We start from the raw sequence: 24788 nt of genomic DNA on the forward strand, positions 1-24788 counted from the left end.
ATCGGCAGGCGGACGCGCAACCACTGCGCCACCAGGGAAGCCCTGATACCCAGTAACTTTCTAATTTCCAAAGACCTTGGCCCCTTCTGAGTCCTCATTCTCCTTGACCTCACTGCAGTCCCTTGTGAGCTCTAAGCAATTATGTATTATTATCAAATTATTTTTTAAGCTCTTGAATTGTTGCCGAACTGTGCATGTGGTTGGACTTGTCTCTCTATAAATGTCTTGAGGGCAGGATCTTATACGTCTCTGTGCCCTTAGTAATATTCAGGACAATGTATTTGGTGTTTAATTTGTTAGCTGAATATTTATTTCTAACTCATTGCCCTGTTTTAATATTTATCCTGTAGGAAAGTTCTTTTCTGTTTTAATCTTGAATCCCAAATGCGGAATTTCACGTCTTTATTGTATATGTGATAGAAATTTGTAGTTATTATTCTTAGCATATGTAGGTCACATTTGTTCAGATCGCTGGAGCTCAGGGGTAGATCTGGATCTCAGTCACAGTAACAATATAGTTTTTGACTTGGCTTTCACCAGTGAAAACATTTGAATACCAGTTCCCACTCTGTTCCTCCTTTCCGAGACACAGGTCAAGAACCCCCTTCCCAGAAGAGTCTTTTCTGACAACTTCAGCCACAAAGTTCTCTCATTTTCCTAAACTCTTAAAGCATTTACTGTTTAACATGATTTTCTCCACTCCTTACCTCTTGGTTACTGCTCCACTGCCCTCATTAGGCTGCTCCTTCCAACATGGCTGTGGCCAAGCAGGCCAGCAACCTCTCAAATCATGGCTTCAGTGGATCCTTCTCAGTTCTTATCTTGCTTTGCGTCATTTACCCACAGGGTTTGCTGCCTTGTTCATTTCTCTTGGATTTTGTCACATTCTAAATTTCTAACATAGCAATAGTTAGATAGTTGGGAGTGTGGGATCTGGAACCAGACTGCTTGGGTTTGAATCCTGGTTCTGCTACTTAGTAGTTGTGTGCCTTTGGGCAACCTGCTTAACCTCTCTATGCCTCACTTTTCCCATCTGTAAAATGGGGACAGTAACAGGAGGTACTCTGTAGGGTTGTGAGGATTAGATGAACATTGTCTAGCACAATAAATAGTGCTCAGTAAATGTCAGCCCTGATTATTTCTCTATTTTTCTCAATGCCTTTTGTGAGCTCCTCTTCCTCTACCTTTCTCTTGGAGTTCTCCAAGGTTCTGTTCTAAGCCCTTTTTGAATTTGTGTGTATCCACACCCTTGATCCATCCCATTTACTCCCAATGCCTTTAACTACTGTTCTATATTATCAAACTCTTTCTCTCCTCTTTCTTGAACTCCAGATCCCTGCTTTTGACCTGTCTTGGACACCAGTCCTCACATCTCAAACTCATTATGGTGGCCAGTACTCATTCTTTTTCCTCCGAGTCATTCATCTGCTTTTCCTTTCACTTTCCCCGTCTTGGTCAATGGCGTTGTCTATCTCATTTCCCAGACCGGGAACCAAGGAATCACCCTAGTTTCCTCCTGATCCTTATGCCCTACCCCTACATCTAGTTAAGCATCAAGGCCTTTCCATTTTGTTCTTTAATCTCTTAAATTTGCCTACCCTATAACATTGCTTTGAATCAGGCTCTCAATGTCTTTCACCTGAACAATAGCAATGGTCTCTTACCTGGTTTCCCTGACTTTGGTCTCGCTCTCTCTCTCTCTCTCTCTCTCTCTTTCCAATCCATCTACCACCTGTGTCACAGTGATCTCTTTAAAAGACAATTTGGATCACACCCCTCTCTTGCTTAAAGCCACCCACTGGCTTGAAGTTCATGTTACTTAGGATGATGTAACATTGGGGCTCAGAAAAAGTTTTCATCCTTCTCTCCCACCACTACCCTACCTACACTTTCAGTAGCCCTGGAGGTGCTACTGAACAACCTCTTCTTTTATGCTGCCATGTAGTTGTACCTGCTTCTTCTGCTTGAAATGTCCTCCCATTTCATGGTCTACCTGGTGAACATCTATTGTCTGTCTCAGTGATTTTCAGCAAGGCTCGCTCTTGGCATTTGGGGTGGGACAGTTCTTTGTGCAGGACTGATCCAGTATTATAGGACACTCAGCATCCATGGTTCCTGTTGCTGAATGCCAGTAGCAGCTCCGTCCCCTCTTCTGCTCTTCTCCTACCCCAGCAACCCAGTCAGGTAAGAAACCAGACATGCTCTGCCCTCATTGCCAAATGCCTTTCTGGGTAGGAATGCCCCTAGTTAAAAGCAGTAGTATGTATTCTTTAAGTCTTAGCTTAAGCCTCATTTCCTTGGGGAACCATGCCCGATACCTCACCTGCTGACTGATTTGAGTATTTCTGCTTCCCTGTGTTCACAGAATCTCACACACATATTTTATATTACCATTGTTTTCCTTTTTCTCACTGCGCTGGCATTTCCTCTGGGACAGAGTTCATCCTTGTATCCTCAGTGCCTAGGATATAATAGATACTCAATAAATATTTGTAGAGTAAGTGAATGTTTATGTTATCCTTGGTATTTGGTTGTCTGTCCTCTAGCTTATTTGCCTATTTCATATCGGTATGCCCTTTTCAAACGGATTGATAGACACTTGAAGGGAGACATTTATACTTTTTTTTTTAACTGAGTACTAAGCTTATAGGAAGTTCTGAGTAAATGTGCTAAACTAAATGAAACGTTTAGAGACTAGCTATATTTCTAAGGTTAAACCTCATTTGTTTTAACTGTTAAGGTCATATTTCTAAACATTAAAGCATCATTCTAGAATTTCTCCAGGTTTTACACATTTGTCCACTAGTTTTATAGTCTAGAATTGGGTGCACTAGTCTAGCTCTTCTGGTTTAAGAATGTCTTAATTTTTATGGGTGGTGGGCAGAGAGTACCTTTTTGTTCCTACAAAGACTGTATAAAGCCTAGTTGGGAATGGGGAGGTAGAGGACGGTGGCTCATAGCCACAGTTTGCTGCCTGAAATACAGATGAAAGCCATGGGGGAGGTGGTGGCTGCCACCTCTGGTTAGATTTGTTAACTTCTCTGTAGAAATGACTCTTAGTATCAGGAGAATTTTCCATGTACCTCTTCCCCCAGCTACTCTCTCTGCCTCTACTTTCTTCTCTCTCCAGCCTATTCAGCAGTCTTTGGGTCAGCCTCATGACAAGGCAACCTTAGGTAGGTTATCGCCTCACTTCAAACACTTCTTTGGCCTCGCATTGCCTCTAGAAGGGATTTTCAACCAGAAGTATGTGATTTTTTAATCTTGGATCTCACAACCTTAAATTCAGCCCATGGACTCCACGAAAGAGAACCAGTTTCTTGACTTAGCAGTTACTTTGTTTTTGCCCATAAATAGTATTTCCTACTTTGTTCACTCATGTTTCTTCTCTAACATAGTTCTGAATTTCTTTTGACATTTTAAGTTTTCAAATTTATTCCTAAGGATAAAGCCTTGCTGCCACACAAAATAATCAAAACATGTCATAAGCTGAGAAAGAAATTCTAAAAATATTTTAAGCAATGGCAATATTATTGGAAAATGCGGGCCGGGGGTGGGGGGATGGCCACCACCAGAGAGAAAATTGATTAGCATACATAAATTTTAGCATGACTTTTCAAATTGACAATTTTATTGAGATAATTGTACAGTCACATTCAGTTGTAAGAAACAGTATAGAGAAACTTTATATCCTGTACCCAATGGTAACATTTTGTAAAACTGTTATAATAAGCTCAATTAATGTTGACAGTGATACAATGTACCCATCTTATTCAGGTTTTCCAGTTTTACTTATATTCACTAGTACGTGTGATCTTAAATTTCTGTACCATTTTTGTCACGTGTGTAGGTTCATGCGTTCACCACTACAGTCAAGATACTGAACAGTTCTGAAACCACTAGGATCCCTCATGTCGCCCTTTTATAGTCACGACTGCCTTCCCTCCTCACCTCTCCCAATACTGTTTCTCACCCCGACAACCACTAATCTGTTGTCCATTAATTTTTCTCATTTAAAAAATATTATTATATAAGTGGGATTATAGTCTGTAACCTTTTGGGACTGGCTCTCATCACTCAGCATAATTTCCTGAAGATTGATCCATGTTGAATAAATAGTTTGCTCCTTTTAATTGCTGAGTAGTATATCTTGCTGAGTTATGTATGTACATATGTAAGTGTGCGCAAAGACAACGGAGTTTAACCATTCGCCTATTGAAGAGACATCTGGGCTGATTCTAGTTTTTGGCTGTTATAAGTAAGGCTATGAACAATCGTGTCCAGGTTTTTGTGTGAACATAAACTTTTATTTCTTGGGGGGGAAAATACCCATTGGTGGAATTGCTGGTGGCAGCGTGTATTTAGTTTTTAAGAGACTGCCCAACTGTTTTCCAGAGTGACTATATTATTTTGCACTTTCACCAGCAGTGTGTAAGTGATTCAGTTTCTCCACATCCTTTCCAAGATTTGGTGATGCCGCTATTTTTATCATCAGTGATAGGGGCACTATTTTATATATTTTATATTTTATATATTTTAATATCCCTCCCATGACAGCCTGCATAGTGTTGTGCACACAGTGACAGTGAGTTGACTTTGACATGATGGAGGAACTTTAGAGATCTGTTGCTGATGAGGACATTGATGCCCTGATAGGCTGTAACTTGCCCAAGATACTTGAGTGATTGAGCTTTGCATTGACTGTGAAGGATACACTAAACGGATTAATAGCATAAGTGAGATGGTACGGGTATGTTCAATTGACTTATAAAAAGCTTTTAAGGGCTTAATCACTTTGTGTGCAAATACATCCTGTGAAATACCAGCAAGTGTGACTGGTTTGGCGGAACGTTTTGTTAGCAGCTAGCTCCCGCTCCTCTTTGTACTTTGCAAATGTCCTCTAATTTAGGCTGTACTATTTCAGACTGACTGGCTCCCCTTCTTCCTCCCCACCCCCAGTAGTTTGAATTAATGAGATCCCATTGAATGGTCATTGTGTTGCTTGCTTTCTAATCTTCAGACATCTCCCCACACCGAGTTCACCAAATAATTCTACTCTTTCACTTAAAGCTGCTTAGACCTGCATAACTCAGGTAGATAACTCCAGTCTGAAGCAGGTCTGTAGACACCGTTGTGTATTAAACAGTAGGTTTAATTCTAAAATGCTTTCTTCTTGCCCATCCATTGTGCTGCCATTGAAGGTTTTTACTTAGACTTGGCCTTACCTCCCATTTAACTGTTCTTTCCTCCTCCTGTTAGTATAAGAATTGTGAAATACAATTAAAATTCTACACTCCTAGGTTCACAAAGGAGCTATGAATCAACATTTCCCTCTAAGTGCAGAAGGTTTCAAACTGAGGTAGCAATTGAATTACCCCAATAGTAATTGCTCTCTGCCCTTTGAATTTTCAAACTGTAGGGGGAATATTTGGTTCTATAAAGTCAAATACAATTCTTTGGAGCTTGACAGTATTATATTGATGTGGTACAGTGCTCTTCAGAATTCCCGATGCCTGGGGATTCCTTGGGGCTGCCAGGATGAGGCTGAGCTGGGTAGGCCTCTTTTAGACCATCTTCACCCCAATTACTCCTGAATCATTTTGATCAGTCTCATATATAGAGGTTCTGAATAATTAAATAAAGATTCAAATGTTTTAAAAAATCCTTTGCGTATGCTTAACGTACAGTGATAATAAAAATAGTTACAGCTAGCATTTATTGAGTGCTTATGATAGGCCGTTAAGTGTTTTCTCTTTTTTCTCTATCAAATCTCTTAATCTTCCCAACAATCTTAGGGGGTAGGTACTGTTACTAGTTCTACTTGACACATTAGAAACTGGCCCAGGGAGGTAAATAACAGACCCAAAGTCACACAGTTAGAACAGGGTATAACTGGTGTTCAAACGCAGCCTGTTCTTGAGTCCGTACTCCTAGCTGTGAGGCTTTTGCAGCCTTTTAGCCAAGCAAATTGCTCTTTCAGACCATAGTAATGTTACAGAAGGACTGTGCTGAGGCCAAGGAGAGCCTGGGCTCTGGGCTCAGACAGGTTGGATCCACATGCCTCGGCCATGTCTAGCCTCTTGGCCTCATCCTCAACCAAGTGGCACAACTTTGCTGAGCTTTTCTTTGCTCTTGTGAAGTGGAAACAGGGGTGCTGGAGGTCCTGCTATCTGAAGAGAGCAGGTATCAGGAAAGCCCTTTAAAGTGAAGCTTCTTGAAATGGGGACCACAATTCAGAGGTAACAGGGTGGAGAAAAAATTTGCCTGGGGTTCTAGTTTTTGAAAATGAAATTAAAATTATGAAAATATTTTTAAAATTTAAAGTTTATTCCTTTGGCTGAAAGGCAGCAGAGCATCGCGGCTAGAATTACAGGCTCTGGAGTGGCTGCTCGAATACCAGCACAGCCTTGTTCAGTGTGACCTAATGCATGCTGAGTTTTTAACTCTGCTAACTCTTAGAATGAACATAAGGTGAATCATGTGTGTGTGAGAGGTTAATTAGAGGAGGTTGTGACTTTTTTTCTGACACGACTGATAGCACAGTAGGACATCCATGTCATCACGTTTGATTTTCAGAGCATTATTATGGGAGTCATTTTTATTAGAAATACCCAAGAACGTCTCCCATTTTCTCCTATGGTGGGGAGAAGGTGCTGCTATTCCTTTAACGTTGAAGTTACTATCTTTAAGCCTTTATCTCATTATGATTAATTCTTACGTGTTAATGGATCTCTGTCACATTCTCATTGATAGTTTTGTATATGACTTGAAGTTCTCCAGTACTCAAATTCTTTTCTCAATTTTATTTAACCTTATTTCATGCTTAAAAAAGATTTCCAGTTTTATTTTGAGTTGATTTGTATTTAGCTATAATATCTGGTAACCATACCAAGCCCTGAACAAACAACTACAAAAAAATTTTTTTTGATGTTCAAGATGAAATGGCTAGAGAGTAGATGCTAGCATTGGGTGGGGTAAAGAATGAACAAGGGAGGTTTTTGCTTGTAATTCTATAAGTGGTCAGTTCATTTAAGTATTGTTGTTTAGGTAACTTGCTCCTCAGTTAACCTTGTAACTGGAGTGACTTGTAAATGAAGATTTAGATAACTAGGACTTCCACATTTTTCTCAACGCTACCATGAGGATTCTCTGAGATGATGTTTGTGAAATAATTAACGCAGTGCCTGACACACCATTAGCCTTCAAAATGTAGTTATTTATAATATGGACAAATATTTGAGCATTATCTGTTAATAAGTTGTATGAGAGGCATACACACCAATGACTTTTAGCATGTTGAAAGACAAAATTAGTCATGGGTTTTATATTGAATCAGTCTTAGAATATTTCATTTAGATGCAAAAACATGAGAAACCCAGAACTTCAAAGAACTGATTTTTTTCTGTATTAGTTAAATGTTATGTTTTAAATTTAAAATATTCTTTTCACCTGTTGAAAATAGTCTAATATTTTTCTTTAGTGTTAACTAGCAACCAGAGATATTGGAATATTATGTATGCTTCATAAATATCTAAAATATTGAATCTTTTATGTCTTGATGATCTTTTCATAAGATTTTTTTCCCCTGTTGGGAGCAAACTTAAAAACTCTGTACTAAGACCCCAAATTATTCCATGGTGTCTGCCAACAAGACTAGAAATGTATTAGCTCTTTACTTTCCCAATAAACATTTTAAAAAATACAGTACAATAAAAAAGTACTTGAGTCTCAATTTTTGAAATTGCAGGTGGAGAACTCAAGCTTTAGGAAGTGGAGTGGAGTGCATGATACTTCACTTATATAGTGAAAAGCTACAGCATGTGAAGAACTTAGGCAATTGTGACTTGCTTATTAGCAAACACAGATTTTTTATCATTAAACTTGATGTAAAAGGAGGCATAGCCATATTTAGCCATGCAGCTCAGCAAGTGAGCACAGAACTTACTGCTCTTTGCTATAAAAGAGGAATTAATTACAGAAAAGTGAGACTATAGTTTTTAATATCTATTTTGGTTTGAAGTTTTATTTGAGGATATAATATATTGGCAGCAAATTATGTTCTCTACAACTTAAGTAGGAAATCCTGAGGGGGTTTTAGAAGTGTTGGAACAGAGGTTGAGAACTGTGGGGACTTTAGTTTTTGTTTTTTTTTTTTTGCCGTACGCGGGTTTTATTTGAGGATATAATATATTGGCAGCAAATTATGTTCTCTACAACTTAAGTAGGAAATCCTGAGGGGGTTTTAGAAGTGTTGGAACAGAGGTTGAGAACTGTGGGGACTTTAGTTTTTTTTTTTTTGTTTTTTTTTTGCCGTACGCGGGCCTCTCACTGTTGTGGCCTCTCCCGTTGCGGAGCACAGGCTCCGGATGCGCAGGCTCAGCGGCCATGGCTCACGGGCCTATCCGCTCCGCGGCGTGTGGGATCTTCCCGGACTGGGGTACGAACCCGCGTCCCCTGCATCAGCAGGCGGACCCTCAACCACTAGCGCCACCAGGGAAGCCCCGGAACTTTAGTTTTTAGTGTATTTTTTCAAGGAGTGAAAAGTAGTTTCTCTGAAAAACAAAATAACTGCTGCTCAGAATGGCTCTTAAATTTCTTTACTGAAAAGTGGTAAAAGGTAGAGTAGGCAGGAATAATAAAATGAGTTGTTATAAATATCAGGTGAAATATAAACAACGTATTGTTTAGCCCTTGATGTTTTGCCTTTTGCCTGAGATGATTATAATTCAAATTTGAGACAGGCATTTGATGGCGTTGGTGGAGAACCTGGATCCTTCACAAAGTTGTGTGAGGTTGGATTCTGCACTCCAGTTCGGCTCACGTGGGCCTTTTCACTGTATAAATACAGAACTCCAGAGGCGCTGGTGAGCACCCCACACTCCACTGGTCGTGCCTTTGTCTGCTGAACCTGGAGGAAAACAATTGGGAAAAGTAGCCTAACAAGTAGGGGAAAAGGCTTACTTTATAGAGCAGAGCTTCAAAATGTTGACGTGTATATACCCTTAAGTATAATATGTTAACATGTATCCCTTACTTAATGTATTTATTAATAAAACATATTACTGTAACAGTGTATATTCTAACACATATCTGAAATCTATAAAGCTATAAGGATTAAACATTATAGTAAGATTTTTTTTTATTAATAGCCCTTTTTGCACTCACTAAAAACATTGACATGTAATACATGCCAGTGAGAGTAATATGATGAAAATGTGTCATTCTTTTGAAAACCTTTGCTTAATAATTTTAATGCTGTGTTCAGTTCAGCTTGAATGTCTGGTTCCAAGTGCTGTTTACTTTGAAATTGATTTTGAAGTGTCATAGCTGAAAAAGATACCATATTATGATAAATAGATTCTAATTGAAGAAGTGAGTGTTGGCTGTACTTGTACATAAGGGGATTTATATTTTAACCCCATCCAACAATTGTACAAGAGTTTAAATGTGGCTAATAAATTCCCATCTTCCATGAGGTCAATCATTCCTCCTGCAAATTAATCAGAAGCTGTTGCATTTAAAGAATATAAAACCCATGAAACATTTGGAAAGATTAAAAAAAATAGAAAGCTTTTTCCAAAAATTTAAAGCATGCATGTATGAGGGCTTTTGTAGGTGGCAAACTTTAAATAATTTTTGCAACAAAATTACAAAATGGAAAGGTGCAAATACTTTTTCAAAATGTTTTTACGGTGGTATATACTGTCCATAACCTGAGTTTCTTTTCAGATGCATTTTCTTTTTCACTTATTAAAATATCACCCCTTTCTTGAAGGGATAGGATATTTATTTGAAAACTATTTTTAAAAGATCTGCTGTAAACAGCCAGTTTTCATCTCAGAAAACCCAGCAAATATGGAACACTTCTATTTTTGTTAGAAAGTTAGGTAGTACATGTTTGGCAACTTTTTAAAGTACTGTGCTGCGATATAACCAACATACCTTAATGTGGTAAAGATTTTTATGGTCATTTCCCATCTTGTTACAGCAATTGTAAAGATTTGACCATGTTTGAAGGTCTTATTTCTATAAAGTTAACCACACTGACATCCTGTTGAACTGTGTGCCTTTGGCTTCAAGTTCTTCTTTGCAGTATCTCACTCATGAATGACACAGTGGATGAATTTTGTGTATGTGCTTTTTAAACTTATCTGAGAAGCTACCCTATCAGTGGTTGTACTCGAACAGTTTTCCTGTAGATCATTACTTATTAAAGAAGCAATTCACTCTTCAAAATGTCTTCATATTCTCACCAAAAGTGGTGTTGTTTTTTAGTGTATTTTATCAGACAAAAATCTAATACCATCTGTACTTTCTTCTAAGTGTATGGCAAGCCTCCCACACAGCTTAATATGTCCTAATATGCTTCTTAAAATACTAAGTTTTGAAAGTTTTGCTCATAAAGGAAAGCATTTTAGGTTTTGGTTTTTTTTTACTTTGTGGATTTCAGCCTTTTTTCTTAGCACTGCATTTGCTATAGAGCACATTCATTTCTTTTGCTATTAGGTAGAAATCTTTAAAGGATCTTCTAATTTTATTATCAAGTTTACTGAAATTTTGTAAAGGATTGGAATTGTGAATGGCATGACTGTGAACATAGTTGAAAAAAATGGCTACTGTCTTGAGACACAGTGTACATTTAGTGTGAGGGTCATGGTACATGTGCTGGTGGATACACATGAATATTTTAAATGCCTTCTTGATAATTTTGAATCTTGAGGGGCTCTACTCAGTGCTCTTGGATTGGTCATAATTTTTATTTCATAGTGTAGCTGATGAACAATTCATACTGGGATTGGGAGTCTCAGTTTTGTCATTCTTGTGGTTAGTATTATCTTTAATTTGAACTTTCTTTCTTGGACTCCTTAAGCCATTCATCCAGTTTGTGAGCTTAGTTTCATTACAAATTGATGATGATAACCCATAAGCCCATTTACGTGGGTCTACATGAACTGCCACAGGGCACAAAGTGTTGAAAATGTGGGCCGAGGAGGGCTCTGCTGTCAACCCCTTGGCCTCGTGTGACCTTCGGTCTTCTCAGGATGACTCATGGAATGTGACTTGTGACCTAGGAGGGTGCCAGTGTCCGCATGTATATGAACTATCAGTAAAACTTGAGCGAAATGATTTTTTAAAAAGTAAATTAAAATAGAATTCTTTATATTTTTCCTCCAGGTCAAGTGTGACCTCTGGGGGTTACTGTACTCAGAGTCACAATTCAGGTTGCTATGTGTCTGCCTTCTTAGGAGACATCCCCAAAGTACTGCAGCTGGCTGTGGCCTGGGGACCAGAGCCAGGCTTGGCCTGGTGAGCAGAACCCTGTCCCAGAGGATGCAGGTGGGTGGGTGGAGAGGGGAAAGGTGATGGGGGCCGTGAGTCTCCTTGTCTGCCCTACTCAGAGTTCTCATGCAGCCCACTCTTCACTTTCTTCCAATCTTTAGGTCTCTGTCATTCAGCTGTGAGCTCTTTGAGGGCTGGACCATTTACTGGTCATCTTTGTTTAATGCTGAGCCCATTGAAGGTGTTCAATGAACCTTTCTTAAAGGATGCTCCTTTTGCCTAAGTTGCTAGCTGGTTTCCGGGTACAGATGGGATGTGGGCACCTGGTGGAGAGGTTGGTTAGCGTGACAGCGGGCTGCATCCCTCCAGACTGGACTCTCTGGCCCTCACCAAGAGGTGTTAGAACTATCTTGTCTCCGCAGGCTCCTGCCTCGTCCAGCCAAGAGTGAATTTTGACCTCAGAGTAGCCTATATCTAAGTGATTAACTAAGGCAAAACTTGCAACATGCTTATGTTGGCCTTTCTTGGCTTCCTGAAATATAATTTCTATTTGGGAGCAGTCTGTGGGATAACGTTTGGGGTGATAGGTTTTCCTTATGTGTGGATCTTCATGTGAAAGAAGAAAGGGAGGAGGATATTTTATATGGAGAGCATCTTATTCCTTTGTTCTTAATTTTGTCTCTGCAGTTGTCCTATCTAGTGGGTTACTCCTCCTTCTACGATGTTAACTAAAGGGCAGGGGGCAGCTCTGCTGGTTGGTCACACAGGGCTCCTACAATAACTCTCACTTCTATTATTTTCATTGCAGATGCGGAAGCCATGGAGCTGAACTGCAGCGAAGTACCTCTTTATGTAAGTGCCTAAGCATTGGGCTGCAGGTCTAAGTGGCCCTTTCTTGAACTTGAAACCCCTTGTGACTGAAGTGGGAAGAAATGTTCTGTTGGCTATTGAGTTGGGGCTTTTAAAAAAACAACACACAACATAACTGTCTAGTTCAAGCCTTTGCATGGAGCCTTTTAAAACTGGTTGGCTCCTGTTTCCAAAGTCTGGGTTTTAATTATATTTTCCTGAGTAACTTTTAACTGTATAACTTCTGGAAGGCAGCTCTGCTCACCACGTTAACCACCAATGCTTAACTGTATAACTTTTGGACTCAGAAATACTGAGTTCATCTATGTGAATGATTTTTGAACACATTATTTTATGATATCCTGATAATAGCCAAGAATGTTTTCTGTGTGTATCTCTTTTGGGGAGAAGGTTCAGTGACAATTGCATCAGGTAAAATCCTGAAGTAGGAATTCAAAGGGAAAAGTGCTGGGACATACATAGAGTAGGTGGGGGATTGGGTGACAGAGCTGCCTGGTGAGATTCCTAGTCAGATGTGCCTTCTGGGCTGAGAGAGGATTCCAATCTTGAGAACAGTTACTGGGTGTAACGGAAGTGAGCCGATTGTCTCCCCACATAGAAAATGGCAGATGATTTTCTCTTCCTTCCTTATTTTAGGCAGAACCTCTTTCCTTGGAACCTATGTTTGGTGGCAGGTGGGCATGGATGTGTGTATGGGAATTGGGGTTTCAAGTGGCCTTTGAATCATCAACTCAAGAAATACACCAAAAAAATAAAATAAAATAAAAAATTTAAAAAAAAAAAAAGAGAAATACACCAAGAGTACTAGATCTAGAATAAGTATATGACCTCAATTCAGATATATCCCGAATAGAACAGAATATCAAGAACTTGGAACAAATTTAGTCAGAATCTTAAATCAATTAAAATATATTCATTCATTTCCCCTTAACATACTTCACTACCCAGGTGGCCCTCCCTCTCTCCCTTCCACCTCTTCCCTTGCTGTCACCTCCCTCCCCCTTACACATACCCCACTCTGTTCTCTGGAGAAAGACAAAATGATAAAATAAATGGATTTCAGAATAATGAAAAAGTTGCCTTCTGGGTTACTCAGGGGTCTGGAGTATTCTCTCTCGATTGTGATTTGCAGGTTATAAAATGTATTATAGATAGTTAGACATGGCGCAGCCATAATTAACGATTAAAAAAAAAAGACTGGTCTAAGGCTAAATTTAGAGTATTCCCAAGTCTTTTTTTTTTTTATTCATTCCACTCTGCTCTCCTATGTCAAACCAAACAGATCTACAAGTCTAATGAGGATACAAAACTTGGTAGTTTTTCTTTTTTTTTTAATTGAATTATAGTTGATTTATAATGTTGGGTTGGTTTCTGGTGTACAGCAAAGTGATTCAGTTATACATATCTATACATATATTTTTTTCTTTTTCATAGTCTTTTCCACTATGGTTTATTACAGGATATTGAATATAGTTCCCTGAGCTATACAGTAGGACCTTGTTGTTTATCTATTTTATATATAGTAGTTTGTCTCTGCTAATCCCAAACTCCTAATTTATCCCTCCCCGACCCCTTTCCCCTTTCATAACCATAAGTTTGTTTTCTGTCTGTGAGTCGGTTTCTATTTCGTAAATAAGTTCATTTGTGTCATATTTTAGATTCCATATATGTGATATCATGTGGTATTTGTCTTTCTATTTCTGACTTACTTCACTTGGTATGATAATCTCTAGGTCCATTCATGTTTCTTCAAATGGTATTATTTCATTCTTTTTTTATGGCTGAGTAGTATTCCATTTTGTGTGTGTGTGTGTGTGTGTGTGTGTGTGTGTGTGTGTGTATACGACATCGTCTTTATCCATTCATCTGTCAGTGGACATTTAGGTTGCTTCCATGTCTTGGCTATTGTAAATAGTGCTGCTATGAACATTGGGGTGCATGTATCTTTTCAAATTATAGTTTTCTCCAGATATACGCCAGGAGTGGGATTCCTGGATCATATGGCAACTCTATTTTTATTTTTTTAAGGAACCTCCATACTGTTTTCCCTAGTGGCTGCACCAGTTTACATCCTTACCAACAGTGTAGGAGGGTTCCCTTTTCTCCACACCCTCTTCAGCGTTTGTTGTTTATAGACTTTTTGATGGCCATTCTGACCAGTGTGAGGTGATAATCTCATTGTAGTTTTGATTTGCATGTCTCTAATCATTAGTGATGTTGAGCATCTTTTCATGTGCCTGCTGGCCATCTGTATGTCATCTTTGGAGAAATGTCTATTTATGTCTTCTGCCCATTGTTTTGATTGGGTTGTGTGTTTTTTTGTTATTGAGTTGTATGAGCTGTTGGGATATTTTGGAAATAAAGGCCTTGTCAGTCACATCATTTGCAAATATTTTCTCCCAGTCCATAGGTTGTCTTTTCATTTTATTTATGGTTTTCTTTGCTGTGCAAAAGCTTATAAGTTTGATTAGATCTCATTTGTTTATTTTTGGTTTTATTTCTGTTGGCTTGAGACTGACCTAAGAAAACACTGGTATGATTTATGTCAGAGAATGTTTTGCTTATATTGTCTTCTAGGAGTTTTACGGTGTCATGTCTTACCCTTGGGAGGCTAACCTAAGGAAACACTGCTACGATTTAAGTCCGAGAATGTTTGGCTATGTTCTCTTCTAGGAGTTTTATGGTGTCATGTCTTATATTTAAGTCTTTAAGCCATTTTGAATTTATTTTTGTGTAGGGTGTGAGGGAGTGTTCTAACTTCATTGATTTACATGCAGCTGTCCAGCTTTCCCAACACCACTAGCTGAAGAGACTCTCTTTTTCCTACTGTATATTCTTGCCTCCTTTGTTGAAGATTAATTGAGCATAGGTGTGTGGGTTTATTTCTGGGCTCTCTATTCTGTTCCATTGCTCCATATGTCTTTTATTTTGCCAGTATCACACTGTTTTGATTACTGTAACTTCGTAGTATTGTCTGAAGTCTGGGAGGGTTATGCCTCCAGCTTTCAAAACCTTGTAGTTGATCAACATCCTGGTACAGCTATTTTAACTCAGACCTACCAGATTATGACCAGACTAGGGAAGAGTCAATACACATTGCTTACTGAGGGAAGAGACTTAAATAGACCAAAGGAGAGCAAAATTTTTTTCTCTAATTTTCAAATAACATATACTAATTAGAATAAAATGAAAAATACAGAAAGTGTTAAGAAAATAAGTCACTCATAATTTCATCCATTTTAAGGTACAGTTTTCTCATTTTACATCTCTGAAATTGAGATGCTCTTACTTCACTGTGTATCCTAGCAGATATCATGATGGAGCTGTCATTACCTATGCATGTGTGACCTTGGTCACAATGGTTCATGTTGTTGTCATTTCAGATTACTTATGTGCCTTGCTGGAACTATATGAATTAATTGCTTTCAAAATGATTTCACTGTGATTTGGCATTAAAAAGGCAAAGTTACTGTGTGTATAGAAAGACATGGAAAGAGCAACATGACAAATGTGGTAAAGTCTCTATAAATATAGATGAGCTCTTTTAATAAGTATAAAATCTCACATTATGTCACACTTTGCAGTTTTGTCTCTTAGTGGAATATAAAATGCATATCATAACTGGTATCTCAGATGAAATACATTATATATTTAACATAATTGACACATATATACATATATGCGTGTAAACTGCTTTTTTCACTTGATGTTTTATGTCAATATTTTTTGAATTGACCTAAGCCAATGTGACCATTTGATCTCATGTAGGAAGAGGTCAGTGGGGAAGTATTATAATGAAAACAAGTCTTAAATTTCATCAAATAAGTAACACATAAACAAAGCAGACACAAACTAGACTCTGACTTGTTTCTGTATCTTGTGGCAGACCCCCTCTGTGACCTTCTGTCTTCAGAGGTTTCATAAATATTCACTTCTAGTTTCTCCTAGTTAACTGCAATCTGGTTTATAAACTCTTAACATTTTATCATATTTATTGTATTTCATATATACTTATCTAAAAATATATGCAAAAATCAAAACCATCTTTAATCCTGTTATTCATAATGATCACTGTTGACATTTTTGGTGTATTTTCTTCCAGAGTTTTATCTATATCTGTGTAGAATTTTATTGAAGGTTCTCTTGGGCTTTATTTACATGATGTGTTTTCTCATTTGACTGATACATTGGATCTCTTAATTTTGATGCTTTCATATACTTTTAGCAATTCTATCTACCTGTCATGACTAGTTCTTTTGGAAAAACAAGATAACTCTGGTAAGTGTGATTAAGAGAGAACCCAAACAAAATTAGAAATTATGAAGATTCCATAACATATTGAGATGATATCTTAATTATAAAATAATACTAAGCATAATTGTATGCTTATACACAGGCAAAATCTTTTGAGGCAGGTTTTTTTAAAAAAATTTATTTATTTATTTTTGGCTGCATTGAGTCTTTGGTGCTGCACACTGGCTTTCTCTAGTTGAGGTGAGCGGGGGCTACTCTTTGTTGTGGTGTGAGGGCTTCTCACTGCGGTGGCCTCTCTTGTTGTGGAGCACAGGCTCTAGGCATGTGGGCTTCAGTAGTTGTGGCTCACGGGCTCTAGAGCGCAGGCTCAGTAGTTGTGGCGCATGGGCTTAGTTGCTCCATGGCATGTGGGATCTTCCTGGACCAGGGCTGGAACCCATGCCTCCTGCACTGGCAGGCGGATTCTTAACCACTGTGCCACCAGGAAAGTCCCAAGACAGGCTTTAAAAATATAAATTACAAGGTTTATCTCAAGAAGAATTAAATCACATAGTGGGGCAATAATCATGGAGAAAAAAATTGATAGTAATTATTCCCCAACGTTTACCTAACCTTCACAAAAGGATACTTCATTCAAGTGGATCCTGTAAGTGATATTTTTGTTCCTTTGATTATAACCTGTTTTGATTAATCTCTTATAACATTTTTTAGTTAAAATGTTTTTCTCTTTTTACTTTTGGGTCACTATAGAGAATCCTTCCTACAGATGATAGATTCTTTATACCTTTAGAAAAATCTATGGATGTGTCTGTCCATCGACAGATGAACGGATAAAGAAGATGTGGCACATGTATACAATGGAATATTACTCAGCCATAAAAAGAAACGAAATTGAGTTATTTGTAGTGAGGTGGATGGACCTAGAGACTGTCATACAGAGTGAAGTACGTCAGAAAGGGAAAAACAAATAAGTGAGAGAGTGGCATGGACATATATACACTACCAAATGTAAAATAGATAGCTAGTGGGAAGCAGCCGCATAGCACAGGGATATCAGCTCCGTGCTTTGTGTCCACCTAGAGGAGTGGGATAGGGAGGGTGGGAGGGAGACGCAAGAAGGAAGAGATATGGGGATATATGTATATGTATAGCTGATTCACTTTGTTACAAAACAGAAACTAACACACCATTGTAAAGCAATTATACTCCAATAAAGATGTTAAAAAAAAAACTCTCCATGTAAGTATTTGTTTCTCCCCCTCATACCTTTTGTTTGGATCCATGAAAACTTCCAACTTCTTTTTTAAAGTTTTATCCTTTTGTCTTTCAGTATTGTTTGCCCCTTCTAGAATAGCTGATATTCTAGGGTTAGACTGTTGTAGCCATTTTTTTTTTTTTTTTAGTCTGAATTCTGGTAGCATGTTTTCTTTTCTACATAAGTTTTCTGTACTGTTAAGTTTATTTCCTACTTGCCAGAACAGTTTTAGACCATTACTTTGTTTTTAGTTTCTGTGTAGTATTTTCAAATCTTGGCCTGTTTCTTCTTATGCCCACATAATTTTACTGTGAGCACAAAGCAAGAACTTAATTTTTTTTTCCTCTATCTCCCAGGAATCTGTTTTAGAGGGAGGGAAGCAGTCTCTGATTCTGTGTGCTTTAAATTTTTTTGACTGTTTTGGGGCAAACTTTTTTCTCCTTTTTTTGGGGGGGCGGTGGGCAAACATTTCTGTTTGCTTATCTTTAGGAAGGAGACAATCTTAGTATTGGGAATGCAGGAATATTCCCGAACTCAGCCACAGACTTATGCTAATTTTTAAAATGAGCCATGGAGGTCCACTGAGTTGCTATTGCAGGAAAAGAGAAACACTGTACTATAATAAGATTAGAGAAGAAGCAGGAGTTGGCAAGACTGGTAGCAAAGAGTTTATAATATCGATTTGCAAACCTTAGGGATATAAGCATTACAAATACAATTTTCAGCCTCTGAGCAGCTTCCTGCATCTATACTTTAAGGGGCACTAAAGGAAGCAGCTCTGGAAGGCCAGGCTGTTTGTTCCCAGTAGAAAAGGTAGCAGAGGCATGCCGTCTGGTTTGAAGTCTAGGCTTAATTTTTAGATAGAATGGTAACATGGTTTTAGGAGGAGATGTTTTAAGCTAGCAAAGAGTTGTAGTGAAGAAGCTAATGAGAAATGTGAAAGCCTGGAAAAATGTAAATTAGAATTATTATAACTGATCTAAGATACTTGTATTCTAGCTTAACACTCTTTAATGGACGCCACTTGGGAACTTAAGTCCTATATTTGAAGTCATGAAGTTATTTTTTTATTTTAGGTTGTTTTTAGTCTTATTTTATTTTCTAGTCTGTATATAAAGAGAGGAAATGATGCATATACAGCTTGAAAAGAGATTTTGCTTACTGAGTATCTGATTGAATTTTGAAAGAGAAAGCGATTGTAAGCCAAATTGTATGTTTTTGCTGAATTTTTTTAAAAATTGAAGTCTAGTTGATTTACAGTATTGTGTTAGTTTCAGGTGTGCAGCAAAGTGATTCAGTGTTTTTTTGTTTTTGTTTCTTTTCCAGATTATATTCCACTGGAGCTTATTTTTGATTACTTTTTAAATTGAGTTTTCTCTAAGTTTTTGTGGATTAAGGAAGGTTATAAAACACATGTACTTATGTACTTCATTCAAGAACTTCCTTTTCCACATTAATTATATTTTTATTTTTATATAATGTGTACTTAGCATTCATCTTTCCAAAAATATCAGTTCAGTGCTGTGAACAAAACAGAAGAGCTTTTCCTTGTGAAATTGTTGTTTCCAAAGATTCTTTTCTCCTCAGTAAAATAGCTTTATTTTATTTTTATTTTTATTTTTTTGCGGTACGCGGGCCTCCCTCTGTTGTGGCCTCTCCCGTTGCGGAGCACTGGCTCCGGACGCGCAGGCTCAGCGGCCACGGCTCACGGGCCCAGCCGCTCCGCGGCATGTGGGATCCTCCCAGACCGGGGCGCGAACCCGGTTCCCTTGCATCGGCAGGCGGACGCGCAACCACTGCGCCACCAGGGAAGCCCCAATAGCTTTATTTTAAATGATTATTTAAATCACACTTGCTCATTATAAAAAAAAAAAAAAATAAGAACTTACCAAGAAGAAATTACCAAGGAGAAAGATCACTTTAAATTCCACCTTTGGGAGAATTTTCGTTAGTGTTTTGATGACAGTCCTTTCAGGAATTTGTTTTTGCATATCTATACACACATCCACACCCCCCCACGATCCATAAAAGGAATCATAGAGAAAAGCTGTTTATGTTATCTTGCATAGATCCCCATTATTCTTTCCCCCCATCTTATATCTCTACTCCTGTCCCACAGGTAACTCTTGCTGAAACCTATTGCAGTCACTCTCAGCAGCATTAGCATCCTTGGGAAACTTGTTGGAAATAGAAATTCTCAGACCTCACCCTAGACCTACTGAATCAGACACTCTGGGCATGGGGCCCAGATATCTGTGTTTTAACAAAACCTTCAGGTGATTCTGATGTGTGCTAATGTTTGAGAATCATTGACTTAGTGTATATATTTCTACATTTTTCTGTGCTCATACAACCCTACACATACATATATATAGATACAAGCTTTAATAAAACCACTTAAAAAATCTGGAGGGAATTCCCTGGTGGTCCAGTGGTTAGGACTCTGCACTTCTAATGCAGGAGCCATGGGTTCAATCCCTGGTTGGGGAACTAAGATCCTTCAAGCTGCGTGGTGCAGCCAAAAAAAAAAAAAAGAAATATGGATCATATTATATAAACTTCTGTATCTTTTCCAACTCAGCATTACTTTATGGAAATTCCTGCAAGTTGTCAGGTGTAGCTCTAATTCATTCTATTTAATAAATGGGTGTGGATCAAGACACTTCTCTGTGGATGGGTGTTCACTAGACATCCTTGTCCATATGTCCTTATTTATCAATACTTTCATCTTTATGGGATAGATTCCCAGGAGTGGAATTGCTGGATGCAGGATGTACATACTTCAAATTTTAATGATTTCTTTGCAAATGAGGTATAAGAGTTCACATTTTATTCAGCGACTTTAAGATATATTTAATATCTAGTTCTTTAGCCCTAACAACTGTGATAATTATGAATTGAGAGTTATAAACTCACTTTTACTGTGGAAAGGTAGCATGTTAAATTTTGTGTTAAATTTTATAAAAGTTCAAAAAATTCCCTTGTTTTAATCTTTTTTTTTTTTTTTTTTTTTGCCATGGTGTTTCATTTCTGCTGTTTCTTGGATTCTGGCTAATATGAGCATCTAATCCATGGAGACTTCTACAACATCTGCAAAGGGTGTGTCTATGGAACTTTGCGTGTGGGCTTTTGCTCTCTTCCACCCTTTAGATGTGTTAATCGTAGCAGTTGACTGAGAGGAGTAATCATTTCTTTCTCCTGAGGCTGCAGATTGTATAACTGTTTGGACGATGGGGTTTTAGCTTCAGTAGCTTGTTGCCAGCTGGATCTAAATGGCTTCCCTTTTCCCTTAGCATTTTGTGTTTGTTATTCTTTTGTTCTGAGTCACAGTATCCTGCTGAGTTTGGTCCCAAGCATATTGGTTGCTGTTGGGCTTACTGTACGTAATTGAAGGGGTAATCTGATGTTTGCTGATCACTTCACGTAGTTGAGCTAAACCTCCTCCATTCAACCACTTCTATTTCTGGGGCTTGGTACACTCTCCTAGGCCCCGGCCTTCTGGAGGGGGGACCCTAGGACAGGACCCAGGGAGGCAGTTTCCTATTGAGGCTGCAAGTGACTTGGTTGCTTTGTTCTGCACTCACCTGGCGGACACCTCCTTCCTGCAGATTCCTTCTGGCTTCTGGTTCCTGTTGAAGGAAATCCTGTCCTCCAGATGCTGCCCCTTCTCTGCTTGTGGCTCTGTGTCCCCTCATGGGCCGCCTGTGATCAGCCTGTCTTGACCATCAACTTGGAATCTTAGTATGTGAAGGCACCTTAGAGACCTTCGCCTGGCCACCTGCACTTTGCAGATGAGGAAATTCAAGTTCCGAGCAGGAGAGTCACTTATTTGACTAGTTAACTCAGCTGGTTTGACACTCAGGATTTGTAAATGATGTTTTGGAAGCCATAACATTTATCTGCTCAGAAAGTTTGTTAGAGGCAGATCCACGATAAGCCTGGGATTTTCCCACCTTTACCGGCTAATCAAAATGACCTTCTCCATTGCATTGCTTCTGCCACTTCATTTCCCCATTGGCCAGGTAGCCATTTTGTCCTTTGCCACCCTGCAGTCTTCCTTTGAGATTTACAACGTGAAGAATGGTGCTACTTCTTGGACTTTCAATTAAAATATCTCCCTTTTCTTACACTTTTTTGTCCTGCTGGAGGATGCTGCTTGTAACTAAGTCTAGGCAACCCTGACCCTCTAAAGCTCATTTGCTTACAAAAAGCTGGGCCTGGTAACTGATGGTCATTTGTGCCATCAAGCTCTCAAGCTCAACTTAATATAAATTTCACTAGTTCGGGTGTCAGGACACAGGCGAGGGTATCTTTTAGCACATGTCAGTACAGCTAATTCTGGCTTTGAGAATGGAATCAGGAGGGGCTTTTGCCTGAGATGAACTTCTGGATCACACGTTTACTTTGTGCAAATTTGTTTTTAGGAAATTATACTAACGTTACCTGTGTTTTGACTTAAACATGGCAGCATGAGCATCTCAACTAATTTCTACCTGTTGGGTGGCGTCCTCCATCATTGTTTGAGCTGGGCTGGCTGAAGTCAGCTCTCCTTGGTGGTTCTTACTTTCTACCAACTTAGCTTGACCTTTTCCTGGCTGATCTTTCTCTGCCTGGTCCTGCTTTTACCTTTTTGCCTTTTCTCCTGTTTTCCTTAAGGAGGGGGCAAACCAATTCCAAAGCAGCATGTTGTTCTAGCCACAGAGCAGGAGGACCGTGGTAGCTACTCTGCCTGGCCAGCAGCCACAAGATGTCAGTTCTTGTGATATCTTGAGCTCCTTAGCTGCTACAAGAGATTGCTTGATGGTTCTGGCAGGCAGGGAGGGGAAAAACCACTTCTTAGACTCTAGCAAAACCTTTGACTTAGAGACATTACATAAATCCTCCCTTAGCTTCCTCCCTGTCCAGATTCTTAAAGAAACAATGCTCTTTCCTCTCAGCACAATGGCACTTTATGATGCCCTCTTCTGTTGTCACCATGAGATGACAGACTTCTGTGAAAAGGCCTGAAGGTAAAATGTACAACTGCAGGAAACTGCAGGAAGAATTAGCCCCAGCACTCAGCATATTTGAAGGAATGTCTTTGCTGGTGTGGGCTGGGGGCTGTGGGTACCTAAGTACCAAGTATTCTTAAAGTCTGATTGTCTCTCTTCCCATATTTCAGTGGCAGCCCTCACAATTTTGGGTAATGTGCAGTCTTGTATTTTTTAACATAGAACTCGCAGGAATTAACATTTTTGTTCTATTTGATGTAAAAGATGTATTACCATCTTAAGCAAGAATTTTAGGCATGACGAGTATGGGTCAGATTTTTCTGTGGGAGAACCCTCAGTAGAAGAAATGAGGTGTGAAGCAGTAAAAATGTTTTATTTTCACATTCTGGAAAGGCAGTTCTTCTAGAAGGTGTGATATATAGAGATTCTACATTATCAACAATTCCTTCCCCTCACCCCTGAGGGCGTGTGCTGTTTGGTTTGAATACTGTTGTCTCAAACTCCTGCCTTTTTTCCTCTCCATAACTTGATGTAGTTTGGCTTTAACCTTGTTTGTTTGTTTGTTTTTCTGAAACTAGACTCACTCACGAAGGGCAGTAATTTGGCTCTTGCTTAATCTAAGGTTTTTTCTTCAGTCCCCATGTAGTGCAGTGCACTCTTCGAGTCACTAAGGATGTAGTGGAGAGGGAAACAGAAAAGGTCCTAGGACCTCACTCTGCCAGAGTCCACTTCAGAGTTGGAGAGACAGACAATGAGTAGGTAAACAAATAAAGACGTAAGAATTTCAGCTAGTAGTGTGCGTTAGGACAATACAGCAGTATGATATGGTAGAGAATGGTGTGTGTGTGAGAGATTTGATAGTTTAGGAACCAGGATCCCCTGAGAGCCTTCTAGTAGAAGGATCAGAAAGCACAAAGGCCCCGAAGTAGGAATGAACCTCATGTATCTGAGGGACAGCAAAAGGCCAATGTGGCTGGCGTATCCTGAGTGAAGGAGAGGAGACAGGTCAGAGAGGTGGGTGAGGTCATTTCACGGAGAGCTTTGTGGCCAAGGTGATGAAATGAGAAGTCGGTGTGGGAGTCTCGGTGGGGAAGTCGCCTGATCTGATTTATACTTTAAAAATGTATTGTCAGTGTCCTCAAACTCCGCTGGTCCTCTTTCAAGTTGCACTCTTTCTTTGTCTATTGAACTTTCTTCTCATCTGCTTATGTGGGCGTTCCCCGGGCCCACTCCTTTCTCCTCTCTTCTAGGCAGCTTATCTCTCCTTGCTTTTTCAACCACGGCTCCTCCACGAAGACTCCCACACGAGGGCCCTCCTCCTGACCTCTGCACCTTCTGCATCTTCTGTTTCCAGCTGGCCCGTTTGCTCTTTCCACTCAATTATCCAGCCTTGGCTTCAAATCCAGACTGTTATATTTAAAAAAACTTTTTCAAGTTCTCCTCTAAACCAACCCCCTTTCTAACTTCCTGATTTCTGTTACCATACCCCCATTCTCCCAGGCACCGTGGCTTTAAATCGGAGTTTTCCTTATTCCTCTGTTACTGTCTTCTGCACTTGATCCTCATCAAGACGTGTTGATGGTCACGACTGTCTCTTTTCTCTCCTCTGCTGTGATTCTAATTGATCTTTGGATTGCTGCCTTTAGCCTCTTCAGAGATGCCTGTTTCGCAACTTTGAACACTTTACTCTCCCCCTCAGATATGAGTTATCATCTTGCATTTGTCTCTTGCTTTGTAGCCATATCCTCTCTCTGTTCTAATGAGACAAGACCCCTCTCTATCTTGGTGGGCTTTCTTCATTCTCTTATTTGCAGAACTTTGCCCAAGCTGCTCCAGTTCCATAACCAGGAATAGCCTCAGGTAGGGATGGGATACAGTGTTGTATGTAGGTTACAACACTAGAAAGCTGTACATTAGGTATCTTTTTGGCAATATTCTAAGGCTTGGTTTCACTTTATGGGTTAAGCTACCGTTTTGGAAGCTGTTGCTTTTCTTATTTTTCTTTTCTCATCTTTTATTTTTTTGAATTTCTGAATTAAATATAATTAATTAATTAATTTATTTATTTATTTATTTATTTTTGAGGTACGCAGGCCTCTCACTGTTGTGGCCTCTCCCGTTGCGGAGCACAGGCTCCG

The 24788-nt window shown here is 39.1% G+C and overlaps 1 protein-coding gene and 1 non-coding gene across 2 annotated transcripts in view; both read left to right on the forward strand.

Annotated features, from left to right (window-relative positions):
• ARHGEF28 (Rho guanine nucleotide exchange factor 28) overlaps positions 1-24788 on the forward strand; it is a 325739-nt gene that overhangs the window by 44609 nt on the left and 256342 nt on the right. The window contains exon 3 of the mRNA XM_024122262.3: positions 12089-12132. Within this exon, the coding sequence (XP_023978030.1) occupies positions 12089-12132 (44 nt within the window). The remainder of the gene's footprint in view (positions 1-12088; positions 12133-24788) is intronic.
• On the forward strand, positions 20077-20149 carry TRNAR-UCU (transfer RNA arginine (anticodon UCU)). Its single transcript has one exon. It is a non-coding gene; the product is annotated as a tRNA-Arg (tRNA).

This window comes from Physeter macrocephalus, chromosome 8 (genome assembly GCF_002837175.3).
Source record: "Physeter macrocephalus isolate SW-GA chromosome 8, ASM283717v5, whole genome shotgun sequence".
Lineage (NCBI taxonomy): Eukaryota > Metazoa > Chordata > Mammalia > Artiodactyla > Physeteridae > Physeter > Physeter macrocephalus.